The 15,893-nt window shown below is 43.1% G+C and overlaps 5 protein-coding genes across 5 annotated transcripts; 2 read left to right on the forward strand and 3 right to left on the reverse strand.

The window, feature by feature from the left end:
* Positions 1-46: 46 nt before the first annotated feature.
* On the reverse strand, positions 47-1,933 carry SGV1 (cyclin-dependent serine/threonine protein kinase SGV1; the record flags this gene model as incomplete). The annotated part of the gene is made up of 1 exon (XM_002554942.1): positions 47-1,933. One exon carries the CDS (start codon positions 1,931-1,933, stop codon positions 47-49), a length of 1,887 nt encoding a protein of 628 aa, XP_002554988.1.
* A 342-nt stretch (positions 1,934-2,275) lies between these two features.
* On the reverse strand, positions 2,276-4,051 carry ORC4 (origin recognition complex subunit 4; the record flags this gene model as incomplete). Its single annotated transcript, XM_002554943.1, has 1 exon — positions 2,276-4,051. One exon carries the CDS (start codon positions 4,049-4,051, stop codon positions 2,276-2,278), a length of 1,776 nt encoding a protein of 591 aa, XP_002554989.1.
* Positions 4,052-4,504: 453 nt separating this feature from the next.
* On the forward strand, positions 4,505-5,308 carry KLTH0F18502g (KLTH0F18502p; the record flags this gene model as incomplete). The annotated part of the gene is made up of 1 exon (XM_002554944.1): positions 4,505-5,308. The coding sequence occupies one exon, from the start codon at positions 4,505-4,507 to the stop codon at positions 5,306-5,308; it is 804 nt and encodes a 267-aa protein (XP_002554990.1).
* A 162-nt stretch (positions 5,309-5,470) lies between these two features.
* TIF3 (Tif3p) lies at positions 5,471-6,658 on the reverse strand (the record flags this gene model as incomplete). Its single annotated transcript, XM_002554945.1, has 1 exon — positions 5,471-6,658. One exon carries the CDS (start codon positions 6,656-6,658, stop codon positions 5,471-5,473), a length of 1,188 nt encoding a protein of 395 aa, XP_002554991.1.
* A 421-nt stretch (positions 6,659-7,079) lies between these two features.
* FMP27 (Fmp27p) lies at positions 7,080-15,413 on the forward strand (the record flags this gene model as incomplete). Its single annotated transcript, XM_002554946.1, has 1 exon — positions 7,080-15,413. One exon carries the CDS (start codon positions 7,080-7,082, stop codon positions 15,411-15,413), a length of 8,334 nt encoding a protein of 2,777 aa, XP_002554992.1.
* Positions 15,414-15,893: the final 480 nt, after the last annotated feature.

A 15,893-nucleotide genomic window follows, 5' to 3' on the forward strand; every position in this document is an offset into this window, starting at 1 on the left:
TCAAAGCCTCAAAGTGCGTGTGCCATCTGCGAATAATTGGATGGGGCTAATAAAGATTGGCAATATCGTCAGAGCTTGGTTTCACGTTTTGCCGAGGTTGCATGTTGTGCACTTCTGGCCTCTCCGCCCCCGCATGGGTGTGTCCGCCCACACCAGAAGACTGGTGCGCCGAATGAATGTTGTTATTATCTTTCTTTTGGCTTCGTAATGGTGTTTCGTTAGGATTTGTGGTGGTTGGTGGCCGGCTGTTAAATCTTGTATCCGAATAATGTGAAGTTCTCGAAAACACCTCACGTGATTGACCATATCTTGAATTCTGAGAGCCAAAGCGCGGTGGGCCTTCAGGAGCGTTAGAGGTTGGGCCGTTGTAGTAACGTTTCTTGGGAGCATTGTTATAGCGCGTGTCACTTCTGGCGGCTGCACTAGAACTAACCTTCTCGGGAGCGTTGTAACTTCCACTGTAGCGACTTGGTCTGCTTTGTTCGGAGTGTGTGGAGAACTTAGCTGACTTGAATGGAGGAGCGCTTGTAGCTGCACTTTGGGCTGAACGTTGGAGCCCCCTTTTGTTTTCAGCGAATGCCCTGGGCCCTGTAGGAGGCCTCGTAGGCGGCGGCTTGGGGCCTGTGCTTGTTGTAGATCCGTTAGGGCGTTTCGGTATCTGTGGCATGGATGGTAACGTTTTTTCTATCATATGGCCCTGAGGTGCTGGCGGCGGCAATTGGCTTGCAGATTTATTTTGTTCCTCCTTGTAACGTTTGATGTCAGCCTCATGGCACTCCTCACATGGAAGCTGTAGCGCCCGAACTGCGACAGGCTCTTCACTGAAAAACGGGTGTTTTTTAGCAGACATCGCAGTTAACCGCTTGTAGGGGTCAAGGCACAACAGCTTGTTCAATAGATCAAGCCCTGCATCTGTTAAATATTTCCCAAATCGTTCCTTTATATTGGCAGTGTAGTTGGTTCTGGTTAGTTCAGCACCTGGTAGGTAACGCGCGAGTTTCCAGTCTTCTGCGCCAGGAGTGCCCAAAAGCTTGAAAATGACGTGGCCCTGGTCGATATCAGTTTGGCCCTGGAGTATGGGCTTTTTTTCGAAAAGCTCACCAAAAACACAGCCGACACCCCACATGTCAACGGCAGTAGTGTAGTGCTTATCTCCTAACACAAGCTCTGGCGCCCTGTACCATCTGGTAACTACCACAGAAGTGTATTTTGCGTCCACCCCAGCCCCTCCAGGATATTTTAAATTTGGCGGAGCACCGTAGTAATTTCTGGCTAGGCCAAAATCTGCAATCTTAAGAACTCCTTTGTGATCAATCAACAGGTTAGCTGTCTTGATATCTCTGTGCATATATTTTTGACAGTGGATATAGTTGATTCCTTCCAAAATTTGCAGCAGTATATTCTTAATAGCCGCCATTTCCAGCTTTATACGGGGATTGTGCAGTATGCCCGACAAGTCTGCGACCATGTAAGGTAGTATCATATAGAATGACTTAGTACCGTTGGTGGCAGGTGTTACGGGAGAACTACCGGTTGAACCGGAAGCCGATGGGGGATAGTCGTACACCATTTCTATCAATTTGATAACATTTTTGTGATTCAGCTTCCTTAATATTGTAATTTCACGCTGTGCGGTGATTGGGAAGAGATCCTTCTCAGCTTTAACTATCGTCCTCTTCATTGCGACTTGTCTTTGAGTCTCCAAATGCACTCCTCGATACACCTCTCCGAAAGTTCCCTGTCCAAGTTTCTTGTCTTCTTTGTAGTGCGCTTGGAATACGGTGCACCCATAAACTCGCTCATTTGGTCTAGGCTTCAACTCAATGTACTCCAATCCTGTTTTCTTGTCTTGCAACACGGGAGGTGTTTGCTTGACCTTTCCAATCTTATACTTGAAGTCAGCCTTCTTGGAAGCAGTCTCTTCGCTACTCATCGTGGCGAAAAACTCGTTAGAATGGTCCTAGAGATTTGCCCAGGCCGCAAGTTTTCTTAAAAGATTGAAAGCATCAGCGAGCAGTAAAATGGAATTTTAAATTGTGAAAAACGTGTAAAGAGATATCTTTAACAAAAGTTTCAAGACACTTAACATTTGGATTTTGCCGCTTAACAAATCAATGGATGCATTTCGAACACTGAAAATATGTTAGGTTCAAGTCATTGTTTTAACGGTGTCGTAATCTTCAAAAGGCTCAAAAACGGAAAGTACATACGTATATTATCGACCCTCAACCGTTCTCTTCCGTTGAGGCAGCTGGCTTAAACGAAACACTCAAGTTTACAATTGTGTCCAACTATAATACAGTGAAGACCTCGAAACAGTACGCCGCAGTTCTTGGAGAGTGATCTGCATCTGGTATATTCGAAGGTCAAAGGGAATTATTGTGCCTGTCGTGTGGTAGTTACTTGCCTGAAATGCAGCTTGTGCAGACACTCTGAGCCCTATAGAACCTTTTTCGGTAAGGAAGTCAAGGTCTATTAGATTTTCCCAAACGTTCTTAACATCCAGCTTGCTCCAGACGCGAAGAGTGCTTTCGAGCATGAGCGAGGTACCAGTAGCTTGAGGAATGATTGGCATTTTCTTATTTGTATCCTTTACCATATTAGAGTATTCAGCGTAGGCAAGGTTGAAGTTAACGTTGTCTTCAGTTTTCAGTGATACCCTGCCAGCTGCTATTAGTAGTGCGAGTTCAAGATCAGATAGTGACTTAACTTTAGCGCTCAACGAACTCTCTAACTGGTTTTGATTGTAAGAATGAATCCAACGGCATGATTGGATCCCATTAAGAAGACCTTCAATACTGTTTTCTTTTTGAACCAAAACTCTCAGACTATTCATTAAGTGCGCTGTGGATCTGAAAGTTTCAAAGTTATTTTTTATTATGCGATTGAGCTCGGATTTGTCGTCGCAAAGCTGTCTATGGATGCATTCATTCCAATTCTTGGCGCAGTGATCATCTTTGTTCACATGTAGTTGCTCCTTTATTGTTGTTCTGAAGGTCTCGAGTGCATTTATGGTTGGGACATAAACAATGCGTTGAGAGAACCTGCTCTTGACTCGCTTCTCCAAGTGCTCCACAACGTTCATCTTTGTAGTGCAACCAATGATACAGACAGGTACGCGGGCGTGTTCGACCATGTCGAACAGATTGTATAGTAGGGTCTGTCTAACTGGACCTGCAAAAGTATCGATCTCATCAAAAATGAAGATGACTGAAACCTTTTCGGCCCGCGATGATGCTGAGGTCTTATTTTGAACTGTGGTGGTGTCGATAAGTCGCAAAATCTTTTCGAAAACTTCTGTCAAAGAGCCCGAGCTGATCTCAAAACCTGATGCAGCATTTCCGTGTAGACTTTGCAGCTGTGCCTCGAGTTGAAAGGCAATGCTATTGATCGCAGCTTGTTCTGAGTGAATAAAGCCATTAAGCTTTACAATGACAAACTGCTTTTCAAAGTCCCGACAAAGCAGCGTGAGGTGATAGTCAATGATAGCAGTTTTGTAGTGAGAGCGCGGGCCAACAACTATCGCCGAGTGACTCTCTTTTTGTATGATAGATTGCTTTAGAATCCGCTCGATTTCTTTAGATGCATCGCGAACGAAGCCAGGTAAGTGAGCCTCTTGAGCAGGCAGAGTGTTGTTCAGCTGTCGCAGAAGAAAGCTCCGAAATTGGGAATATTCGGAGGAGTCAAGTTTCGCAACTTTCTTGAGATTGTAGCCATTCTCGGTCGAATCGTCATATGTCCTTTTGCGTAGGTTGTCAGTACGGCCTTCGCCGGAAACATTGCTTTCTTCCGGAAGAAGAACCGTTTGCAGGGTTTCGGCTTCCACAAGTTCCTTGTGCGCTGGAACCAGCTCTATTTTTTTAAGAAATGCTTGCTGCTCATGATCAATCGAAATATCCTGTATAATTCGATTTGCGCTAACTTCCTGTTGTGACTTTCGAACAGGCCTAAACTCTGCGTCGAAGTTCTCCATTTGGCGAGGCCCTATCGGCTGCTTTAAAGGAAAATGTTTTGTGCAGGCTATGTTTCCCGCACCGCAGTTCAATAACATTATACTGGGGCAATGAGTTCCAAGTGTTCTGTATTTGTTTACAAAGTATATCACGACAGACGAACATAACTCGTTAGGTCCCTAAGTGATCGACAACATATGAGTGGGTGGTGCTGATGGGGAGGGGAGAGGGAGAGGGGCAGGATCAATAAACCTGCTCGTATATTTGCTTGACCTTGTTCTTTTCTGTCCAAATAACAACTTGTTAGTTGGCTGTTGCATTTCGTGCGTCAAGGTTCCTACACAATGAAAATAGGGAAAATTAATTAACACAACGCTTACGTAACAAATAGATGGTTCGGCCGATCAAAAAGGCGACGATGCTGTTGAACTAGGTGCCATGTTTTAATGGCCCAGAGTATATAAGTTCACTGTAGATTTCTTGGCAGATAAAGCGTTATGATTATTCAGAACGCACTAAAGATAGACTAATTTGGAACCTCAGAAGATTAAATGAATAGCAAGATTTTTGCTGCAATATTTGTACCAGTCGTAATCGTTTCGCTGTTAATCACAGCCGTGTGTTGTCTCAGGTCCTGGCTGGGGTTTTCTGAGAGCTACCGACTTGATGTTCCATTATATCAGCAGCATGACGGTCCTGACCTTGAAGAATATTCCCATTGTGTATCTCAGCTAAGGATTTCCGATGACGTGAAGAAAGAAGTCGAAATCTTATTCCAGGAAAAACCAAAGACTTTAAACCTGAATGAATTCTGTGAGGTTTTCCCGACCACGCAGTATGCGAGTTTCCGAAAAAACGTTTCTGATGAAGAAGAGTCGTGCGTTATTTGCCAGGAACAATTTAACGAGCTCAATAACATTAGAGTGCTGGGGTGCTCGCACATATTTCACTCGCACTGCATTGATCGCTGGATATGTAGAAATTCTGCGTGTTGTCCTCTTTGTAAGCGCTCATACTCGTTACCAGTCGGTTCTTGTCATGTGATTGCGTACATTGAGAAGAGATTAGGCCCAAGGTATAACTTGGACAGCTCGATTACAAGGAAAGAAAGTGCATGGCTTGATGTTTATCCAGATCTTCAAGAATTTGCAGATAAAAAACTAATCCGCTATAGTTCCAAGGCCTGGAGTGCAGCCTTAATATTTTGTCTTGCGACAAAGTCAAAATTGCGAGGCATCATTATTATCCGGGAAGGGCATCGGAGATATGATCTCATGATGTCCGTAGAAGAATTACAAATGGAAATATTGAGGAATGAACTGCGCATGCCAAGTCATGAGCAGCGGCACCGGTAGTCATGGCCTATAATCCATATTCACAGCGGCAGTCGAGATCCTCACAATAACCTCGCATCCTTAGCATTCGTATTCGTGCGCTTTTCAAGTGCTACATCAATTGATATCTAGATTTAAATTACAGTTAAATTTCATAACAGGAACAAACACGTTGAAAATTTTCTATTTCTTGCCCACAGTTTCCCATTCCTCATCGTCATCTTTGACAGTAAGCTTTGATGTGGATTCCTCAAGGGTGGCAACATCGTCTTGTTTCGTTTTTGGAACCGACTCGGATTCTGCCGTTTGTTCGTCGTCGTCTTCTGTCGAAAGCACATCAAAAGCGGACTTCTGGATCTTTGGAGTATCCTCTGCAGCTGCTGATGACTTAGCAGTCTTTTGTTGTGTAGTCTTTCTAGAGTTCGAGCGTTGACCAAATCTAGAACCTCTGGCTCCGCCCCAGTCAAGCTCGGGCTCATCTTTGGGTCTTCTTTCAGGTCTCGATGGCTTCTGAGTGAAGTTGGAGCCTCTTACAGCGCCCCAGTCCAAATCTGGCTCCTCTCTTCTTGGTTTTCTCTCAGCAGAGGGATGAAAGCCCGAGCCTCTAACGGCATTCCAGTCGAGGTCTGGTTCTTCTCTTCTTGGCTTTCTTTCCTGGAAGCTAGAGCCTCTTGCAGAACTCCAGTCGATATCAATATCTTCTCTTCTTGGACCTCTGTCAGCGGAAGGATGGAAGCCAGAGCCTCTGGCAACACCCCAGTCCAGGTCAGGCTCCTCCCTTCTAGAGCCCTGGAAGGCAGAGCCTCTGGCGCCGCTCCAATCAATGTCGTCGAAGCCGCCCATTCTGTCACCACCCCTGAAGCCACCTCTTTGAGGAGCAGCAACAGAAACGTAAACCATACGCTCATTGAGCTTAGTGGCGTTGAACTTAAGAGACGCTTCTAAAGCATCACGGTCGCACAGGGTAACAAATGCAAAACCTTTAAGTCTAGTAGGTTCATTGTAGTCTCTGGGCGCGGCGACGTCTTCGACCGCGCCAGGTCTGTTCAAACCATCTTCAAACCAAGCTTTAATACCATCTTCCAAAACATCCCATGGCAAGTTATTGATCACAGCTCTATAAGGAGGATGGTTTGGAATGTCGTACTGTACGCGCTCTGACCTCTCTGGGGCCAAGGCAGGGTCCAAGCGAGAGCCTTTGCCACCTCCGCCAAAGTTCTCCATTGGGGACAGAGCGCTAGGTCTCCCTGATTGGATAGGAATGTTAATCTTCTCTAAGTCAACTTCTTCTTCAGCCCACGATTCACCGAACGACTCATCGTTCAGGAACGAGTTCAGATCCATCTTGACACTCTTTTTTGGTGGCACCATTTTGAAGATTTGATTTGATTCCCTTTCCAGTACCTTCACACGCCCGAAACCGTTGTGATTCTTAATTTACTGAGTGTAAGGTCTTACTTAAACTATAGTTTACTAAAAATTTTCACTCAATCAGCTACGCGATGAGCTTCTCTGGATTTTCGTTAGTCGTTAGAAAAGACATCAACATATAGTGGAAGGAAGCAACGATAAAATATAGAATTGCGCTTTAAGGTTGGAAGAAGCTGCGAAACGTAGAAATCACTCAGTGACCTGTAAACAACTTCGTCAGTTGCTGCAGCACAAGACTCTCAAGAGCTCTTCGTTCCGCGACGATTGTTAGAGCTGCGCTCCAACAGGCTATTTCAGTGTGAACAGACACTCACATCTTGAGACTACATCGGCGGGACTGGTTGCTCAGGATAATAGCGCGATGAGCTGGGAACAGACAACAGATTTTGCTCTAAAGCACAAGTACATTATTCTGGTGTTTGTGGAAGCAGCGGTGGGATGGGCAGTGTTCCAATGGATTCTTTTCAAGCTTCTTGGAATATCCGTAGGAATAATAGACCCTTTAAGATTACGAGTTCGCTCGCTGCGGTTCCGTGAAATATTGAGAATCAGGTTTGTGTATTACTCTTTATGGAACCATGGAATAGTTGTCCACGGGCTTCAACTTAACTTGCCCTACAAAAGGCAGGTCAAAGAGTCTGCCAAAAGTAATAAGCCTAGCCCTAAAAATTACTTTAGCGTACCGCGCTGGGCACAATGGCTCATCATAAGATTTCTCAATCTTTTCAAAGAATACAACTTTGTTTTAGAAAAGATCGAGATTAACGGGGTTTATGTCGAGCTCTTAACTGCAAAGCTAGTGGGTAATCGCGAACATATGAGGGTTTCAATTTATATGAAGGATGTGACAAAAACAGATATCATGAAATGTGACGGGACGCTTTTGGAATTCTCAGGTAGAATTAATTTTCAGCATCCCATTCTTCCTTTGGAAGACATGTCAATTGATATCAAGTTGAGAGACGTGTCAATTTCTTATGATCAACTCACGAAAAGCATCGAGTCAGCTTATCAGCAAAAGGCAGCTGAGCGCAGTGAAGCTCCAGCTAACGAGTCACACAAAGATCATTTTCAGACAAACATGCAACCCGTTACGACTGGCGAGTCAATTGAGTACATCAAGTCGCTATTGCTCAAAGCGAGTGATTTTGTCACAATGTTCGATAGGTTTTATGTTGCGCTTGACACTGTGTGCCTAGCTGACATCCCTTTCACAAGACACCCTGAGCTTCGAAAAACTGCTGATCATCTCAAGTTTAAGGTCGATGCTTCAAACGTGACATTATCGATTAATAGGCTTAAGGTTGGTTCGCCGGGCTTTAAATTACTTTTTTCTCCTGGCGATAGCCCTTTGAGCCTCAAAAGCACTATATCTTCTATCGCTTTCAGCTCATCACGGGTCGAGGATGATAAAGCGCTAAGCTCCAAGCCATACAACTTTTGTGAGATTCCTAGCGTTTCGCTCTATGGAGACACTAATTTACTATCCCTAAGGTCACTCGAAGAAGATGGCAACCCCCTCAACACAGTACTGAAACTCGTTGGTCATGTGTCGTCCCCAGTTGTCGATTTCGAGATTTCTCAACTTTCTTTCATGAAAGCATTTAAGGATAACTTGAAGGTATTTCAATCGTTGTTATCCGATGATATCACTGTCCCGGTGGTGGAGAGCAGATACGAGCAGACGTTGAAGAGGAAGCAGGCTGTGGCATCGTATTTTCAGCATATCTTACCCATGATTGAATCAAAGGTTACCATTGAGGACCCAATGATTCTTATAAGCGACGATTGTGAGCTTTTGGTTCAGAAGTGCTCAATTTTATCAATCCAAACAAGATCAACAAAGTATGCTTTAGGAGGAGAGCAAAAAAAAGAGGAGGTTTTCTATAAACTACGGAACTCCGTCGAAATGACTGATTATAACTTTACTTATCAAGATAAAGTTCGAAAATTTGAGCACCAAATCTTGGCCATCGACAGTGTTTCAATGTTGAGTTTTTCTCAACTAATCCCAATTCCACTAGTAGGATGTACTATTAATGTTGATGTATTCAATTTGGATTTGTCCGAGCTATCGACTTTAATGGCATTGAACAAAATATTCAGAAAGACGAACTCTAAAATGTTGTTGGTTGAGGATGAATACTTCGATGATTTGTATTGCAAGTTCTCTGAGATGCTTGAGGCAGCAGCGCAGAAAGGCTCCAAGCTAGATTTTCAGTGCAATGAAACTGATGATTGTCCTACGTCTCTGTTGTTCAAACCTCTACCTTCATTCTTTGATGGGATTCGAGGATGCGTTTGTGGCGTCTCAATTACTGTCGGGGCCCGCTCAGTCTTCATGTCAAAAGATGTCCTCACTGATTTGCGACCTCAAAGCCCCGAGGACTTGGTCAATGGAGAGTTGAGAAAGATGTCTCATAGCGTTGAGAAAGTCAGCTTTTACCTGAGCAGCAGCAATAGTGCAGCGCCTTCCATGAATGATGTCGGAGGCTCTGACGATTCTACACTGGCAGAATCGGCGAAAATGTTTTCCTATGATGAACTTGGGCTTGAAGATAGTAATTCGAGTTTTTCGAGCAGCAAGGATTGTGTATGGCTTTTTCGCTGCGTTTTCCAGGATATGGTCACAACATTATACTCCGAAAAAAGAACGAAACGGCAGGCGCTTTGTGCAAAGACAATATGCAAACTTCCTGAGTTCGAAGCGTCTGTCTATCCTAGCGGACCCTTGGATGAGAAAGGAGAGGTTGGTTCGAATAAAATCCTCACACGTTTTGGTTTCAGTGAATGCGAAATGATGTTTTCTCTGATGACGCTATTTTTGGTTTTTTCAGCAATTCACACCTTTCGACAGACCTTCGCGTCTGATGTTAATAAGCATGGCAGAGACTCGAAGGCCAAAAAGCACCTAGCATTAGATCTTCGCAAGCCAAGCCAAAAATCTCCCCTATCACGCTTAATTAAAACGGACACTTTGGACGTTTTCCAGGTCGATTTTAACGCAAAAGCTCTTAACATGGTAATAATTTTACCTAATGGCGTAAAAACAAGGCTCGAAATGTTCCAAACGAGCCTCGGCTGGGCGAACATATCTGAAATCTCTCTTCAGGGTCACTTTTTGAGATTTTGCGTTGAGTCCCCCCAGATAACCAACACATGGGTAAGGATGGCAACTGTCGTAAACTTTAAAATTGAAGGTGATATATATCACATCTTTGAGCAGATACAAAAGCCTCCAGAAGGCACACCGAAGCCCTCAGTGGTCCTATCAAATGAGATGTGGCATTTCAATATCCCTCATGGATTTGCGATGTGCCGAATAATCGATAACATAACAACAACTGCTAAGAGTATAAAACAAATGGTTCACTCTTTGAAAACATCAGAAAGGGACTCTGTGATTCACCCGCACGTTTCAAATCCGGTTCTTTTCCCAGTAATTACGCTTAAATCTTACCGGTGGATTTTTAGTGTTGAGGATGACGCTTTTGAGTCCCAACTGGGAATGATTTTCCAGGTTGGCCTTGAGGAGCAACGTTCTCGTATTGAAAAGTACAATCTGTTTGAAAGAAGCATCGCTAAGGAACTGTCAACAAGACAAAAAGGGCTTGAAAGACGTGAAACAACTTTAGTCAACTTGAAAGAAAAAAGTGATCAAGATCACGCTCCAGAAGACAAAGCTCCTTCTAGAAACAACAGCGAATCCATGTTACCACGCCAGGGCGTCGAATGGGCGACGCAGGAATCAGATCGTTATAAAGAGTACCACCAGTTCCTCGAAAATGCAGAAACAAGAGCAAAGGAATTTTATGCTCTACAAAAACAAATATCATTGTCATGGATTAGAAGGATACAATCGTTCAAAATGAAGGAACGGATTGACTTCAGCAAGAACTTTGAATATTTATGGGGTAAGATTAACCCCAATTGCTTCCCTCCGGGTGCCAATAAAAAGATAGTTGCATTTTTATCTTCGCCGCCTTTAATGAATATGATCATTGAACGAATCAATGTTACAATATCGCAGCCCTCATTTGGCATTGAAAAGGTGCCTGATTTTATCAATGATGTTGGAAAGGGTGTTCCGAGAGAGACAAAGTACTCAATCATGGTTCCTATGCACCTTAATGCTGAATTTGGGGAAATTAGAAGCCATTTGAAAGATTACCCGCTTCCTTTCGTTCATATACCGGACTTTACCGACTCGCAGTCTGATGCCGATTTTGTCCCAATCCACATTCATGGTGATATCATAATTTCAGAAGATAAACTTTGGTCTGAAAAGGAATTGCGGACTCTCTTTGTTCCCCTAGTGCCATCCGCGACACTCGAAAACGATGACGAACTATACTCCATCCTTGTTCCAAGAACTTTAACGGCTATTAAGACATATACAAGCTTAGAATTTGAGCTCAATTCCGAAGAAACAACAATGGTAACTTGGAATGGGTCATATTCACCTGCCATACAGCAAGTCATGCAATGCTTTGAGAACTTTTCAAAACCACCCATCGATCCTTCGCCTAAATTAGGATTTTGGGATAAAATTCGTGAAACTTTCCACGCAAGGGTTGCAGTTAAATGGAATCGCGGCGGGCAGTTGAACGTTGCTTTAAAAGGTGGCAAAAGTCCTTACATGATGGGAGGTGAGTCTGCTGGATTCATTGTCGGGCTCAAAGGAAAAGTCGCAGTTGGTTGCAACAAGAGCGATGACTCGAAAAAATTTGTCTCTTTGGCTTCAGATGAGATCTTCTTTTCAATTCCAAACTACTTTGCAAAGCCATTATTCTCATGGTCCAGCAGTAGTAAGAACTTCTTTTTCTTTCCAAGCTACGATAACACAAATCTTCAACAACACGCTTTTTTTTACCATCTTATCGATCTTCCAGACGCGAACAGTTTATCTCAAGATATGAAAGTAATGCGCGATTCATTCTTTGAAAAAACAGCTATAAGGCTAACTGGCGGAATTACTCTTAATGTGGGCATTGTATTTGAGAGAATGAAAAACGGACGTGATTGTAGAACGCTGGAATCCAAACCCCATTGGGAAACGCGTTTGTGTAACCCTGTTTTCGTCAAGGAACTTTCCAAGCATGACTCATTCGGTGGCTTCCGAAGCGATTTCATTCACCTGTCATTTACCCTTCTTTCAAGCAACGAGAATGCTTACAACGTTTTGCAGCTTACTCCAGGCGGCTTCAAGACTTTTTTTGGCTGGTGGAAAAGTTTCTCAGGAATTTTACCCGTCCGGCGCGGGCCCTTGTTTGGCATGGATAGCATGAGTCCTAAGTTTGGTCTCCATCTTTATACCATATCCTATCATGCAGATGTTGCTCCGCTTTTTATTAGTCATATTCATAATGTTTTCGACTTAAACAGTGATGCAAGGAAGAAAGACGGCCAGTCGACTGATTTTGTGGGTTTAAAGGCCAAGACGGAACATTTTGTGATGGACCTGCATCAAAGAAGAGAGGTGATGCATGAGTACAAACCTGTTTTAGAGACAACAAAAAAGAATTCGAAGTTAGCTTTCAACGGTGGCGATGTATCAACGTTTGAAATAGACGTAAGAACAGTCAGGGCCCAATTCAAGGAAAGTTCTTCGGTAGATAGGGAAAGCTCATTATTTGAGATCTCCGATGATGATATGACTTGGTTTGATGTTGCTGATTTTAAGGAGGTTCACTGCGATAGCTTGGAGGACCGCATACCTTCAGTATCTATTGACTCGTTGGTGTACTCTCCCAAATTTGTTTACAGAAAGCACGCCAGCTATGGTGATAAGTATCAAGTTGATTTCGAGACCTGTGAGAAAATTGAGCCTTTTCAGAACTCTAACTATCATGACTGCTCATTACACGATAATGTGCGATCGCCAGTATACCTGATTGATAACAGGCTCAAAGCTTTGGAGGCTAAACGTAAAGAGGTCGAAAATCAAATTAATGAAATTTCCACTGAGAGTGGTAAAAACAAAAGGGACTTGAGTCTTAAGTTAGGGAAGATAAAGGAGGCGATTTCTCAGGTTTCCAAGCTTTTGACCGATTTTGAGGAGTTTGAAGATTACGATGTGACTGAACAAGGTGACGTTTCAGCATCAAACACTAGTAATGAAAAAGACAACGATTATGCAGAATGTGAGTGGCTAACAAAGAAGTCATTTTCAAAAACTTTTGAACATCGCTTTTTCATATTCTGTATGTTTTTGAAATGGAACGAAACGGTCAGGGATACTGTTTACAGTTACGTTCACCTGATCGATTTGAATAGGGAGTTTGCTTACATTACAAACCATAAAGCTGTCCAGAAGCTCGAAGATTTCCTCAGAGACAACGCAGATGAAAACATCAAGAAGTTGTCGACAAATGAAACGTCTAAACATGAAAAAACGCCAAGCTTAATGAATGAGTCAGTCAGGAGCTTGGATGCTAATGAAGACATCCTCTCGGTTTTTGAGGAGGGACTAAGGACTTTAAATGCTGGTTTCGATTACATCACACATGACAATCATGTAGTACAGTTTATTGCTCCTCAAATCCAGCTGACAACAACCAGGAAATCCGAAGTATGCACGATGATTACAGCACCCAGCATAAAACTCAAGACCATAGGTTTTGACACGAACACTACTGAAAACGAGAACAATTCTGATGTGTTCATGAACCGCTACAGTGTAGCTCTGCTAAAGGCAAACGTCTTTGTATTTCATAAGGACAATTTCGAAAATTACCACGACGTTTTCTTTAGTTCAGAGGGATATGACCAACTCAAAGGTGATAATTGGCAGCCGTGGTTGGGTGTTGAGCTGTGCTTTGATTCTAAGGCCTTAGTTAATGACGCACTGATCAGGGATCTCTCCGGTATTTTTAGGTTCGACAGGGTATTTTCTTTCGCGAATATTTCTAGTTCAGGAGACACAAAGCTAGAGAATCGCATGATTTGCCAGCTTCCAAGAACCATTATCAGCTCCAATTCAAGGCAATATTTGGCTCTTTATGACGTTGTCACTCATCTACTTATTTATGTTGAGCCAAAGAGCGCCCATCTGAGAAAGGAAGTGGAAAAGCTTATGTTGAGCTATGATTCGACTAACATTGCACATTTGAAAAAGGTTGCCATGGACTTGCAGCAAAAGGTAGTAGCTCTGAATTTAATTGAAAAGGAGCTGACATTTAGGCGCCCTATCCTGGAAGCTGACGGAATCGATGACCTGAAAACAATTCGCAAAAACAAAAACGAATCATTAATTGGGTTGTACATTTTGATGAAGGTTTTGAATACAGGAAGTCAAGAACAAGCGGCTAACGATCAGAGAATGTTATGGGACCTTGAAGCCAAGGAGATAATTCTACATATGTTGCATGAAGATGGCGGTCCATTCTTAGATGTTGCGTTAGCCAAGTCATTTTTCCAGCGTATTCAGTCGTCCTATGGTTATAACAGCAATAGAGTGGTGATTGGGATTGCGCAAATATTCAATCTCGATCGAGATGTCTTGTTTCATAGCTTAATGAGCCCCTCAGAAGGAAGAAAAGGAGAACTTGATCACGGGCTGTCAAAGAAGCCCATGATTGAACTCGAATGGGAAATAGAAAGACCAGTTGGTGGTATGAAGGTTATCAAAAACGCCATCTCGGCGTTCCAAGGGTTAGATATCAACGTGGAGCAGGAAACCCTTTCAAAAATAGTTAAATGGGTTTTCCCTAGTGAAATCGAGCAGTACATCGATGGCCCTCAAAAACAGGCCTCAGCGAAAGAATCAGATGATGATGTCACGAGCAGTATGTCAGGACAACAAAGCTTGACCATTGGGGAAATTAATGACGACCCACAATCATCTCAACCAGACCCACAGGATGTTAACGAAATGTTCAAAAGATCATCAGATTATATGGTCATTGACAGGATGGTGGTTAACAGTTTTGTTCTCACTATTAGCTATCGTGGCCATGGCGCCAAAAGGCTCATCAATGTTACACACTTTGGGTTCCTTTTCCCGCATCTTACGATCATTAATCAAACCATGAGGATGGTGGATTTAGTCATGGTTCTTAAGCAAGTTATTCTCAAGTCGCTTCTTAAGCATGCTGGGAAATTCCTAGGCAACAAGCTGAAAAAGCACAATGTTCGAGTCGATTCTCCTGGCCCTCAGCTGCAACAGCTTTCGAGTTACCGCACTTTTACGAATGTTGATGATCTGAAAGTCAAGGGTCCTCAAAAGAAGACTGTTTCGGAGCATCAAAGCTCGACCCAGTCTCCCTCGGAAAATCAAAGTAATGACCAAGGTTACGCTGTGCCTGAAAAAAATGCACATGAAGGCTATGTCCATCAAGAGAAAGCGATTGAAAAACCACCTGCTAAAGGGCAAGATGCGTCTGAAGAGCCTCAAAGCTTTTCGAACATAGAGGAAGAGGCCAGCAAACACGACCAAAAATCGCTGAAAATAGGCCAAGTCTCTGGCCTGAGCGTTCATGAAAATAAGAAACACCATGCGCGGACACAAGAGATAGAACAAAACCAACAAGAACAAACTGCCATCAAGGATAGGGCTTCTTCAGGCAAGGAACTTGATTGGCTGCAAAACCATAACACCAGCCAAAATAAAAAGCGCAGCAGCACCGTTCAGGGTGAAAAACACAACAGGGAAAAAGAGCAAGTTCCAATAGAAAAAAGTCACAGCTTAGATTGAGACGATGTGTGTTACCCCGGAACGGCGGTTCAGTGAACGAGGATCAAAACTCAACAATTATGCTAAATGGTGGCCATTTTTTGAAAGTGACTGGCTAATGTTCCAATCACGAGGTCAGATGTTCCGTGTGTCAAGGACTTATAAGATCTTTTTTTCTCTTGAAGCATCTGTGCGAATCCTAACATCTGTAACGTATTTGAGCTCAACCACATCTGCTGCAAATAACTGAACTGTGTATTATATAATAAAACATGGAATTGACCTTACTCATGATACTCGAGCTGAAGCCCGCCTCCATCATATAAAGGTACATACGCAGATTGCGAGAGTAAGAAAATCCAGATTGAATATCATATACTGAAGTTGCGAGTGTAAAAAAGCATTTTATGATTTTGAAAAAGGGAAGGGCCAAGGACTTTTAAGAAAAACAAGAAATGGGCACATTTGCAATTAAGGACCTCTTATGTTTAACAGCCTAAT

This window comes from Lachancea thermotolerans (genome assembly GCF_000142805.1).
Source record: "Lachancea thermotolerans CBS 6340 chromosome F complete sequence".
NCBI lineage: Eukaryota > Fungi > Ascomycota > Saccharomycetes > Saccharomycetales > Saccharomycetaceae > Lachancea > Lachancea thermotolerans.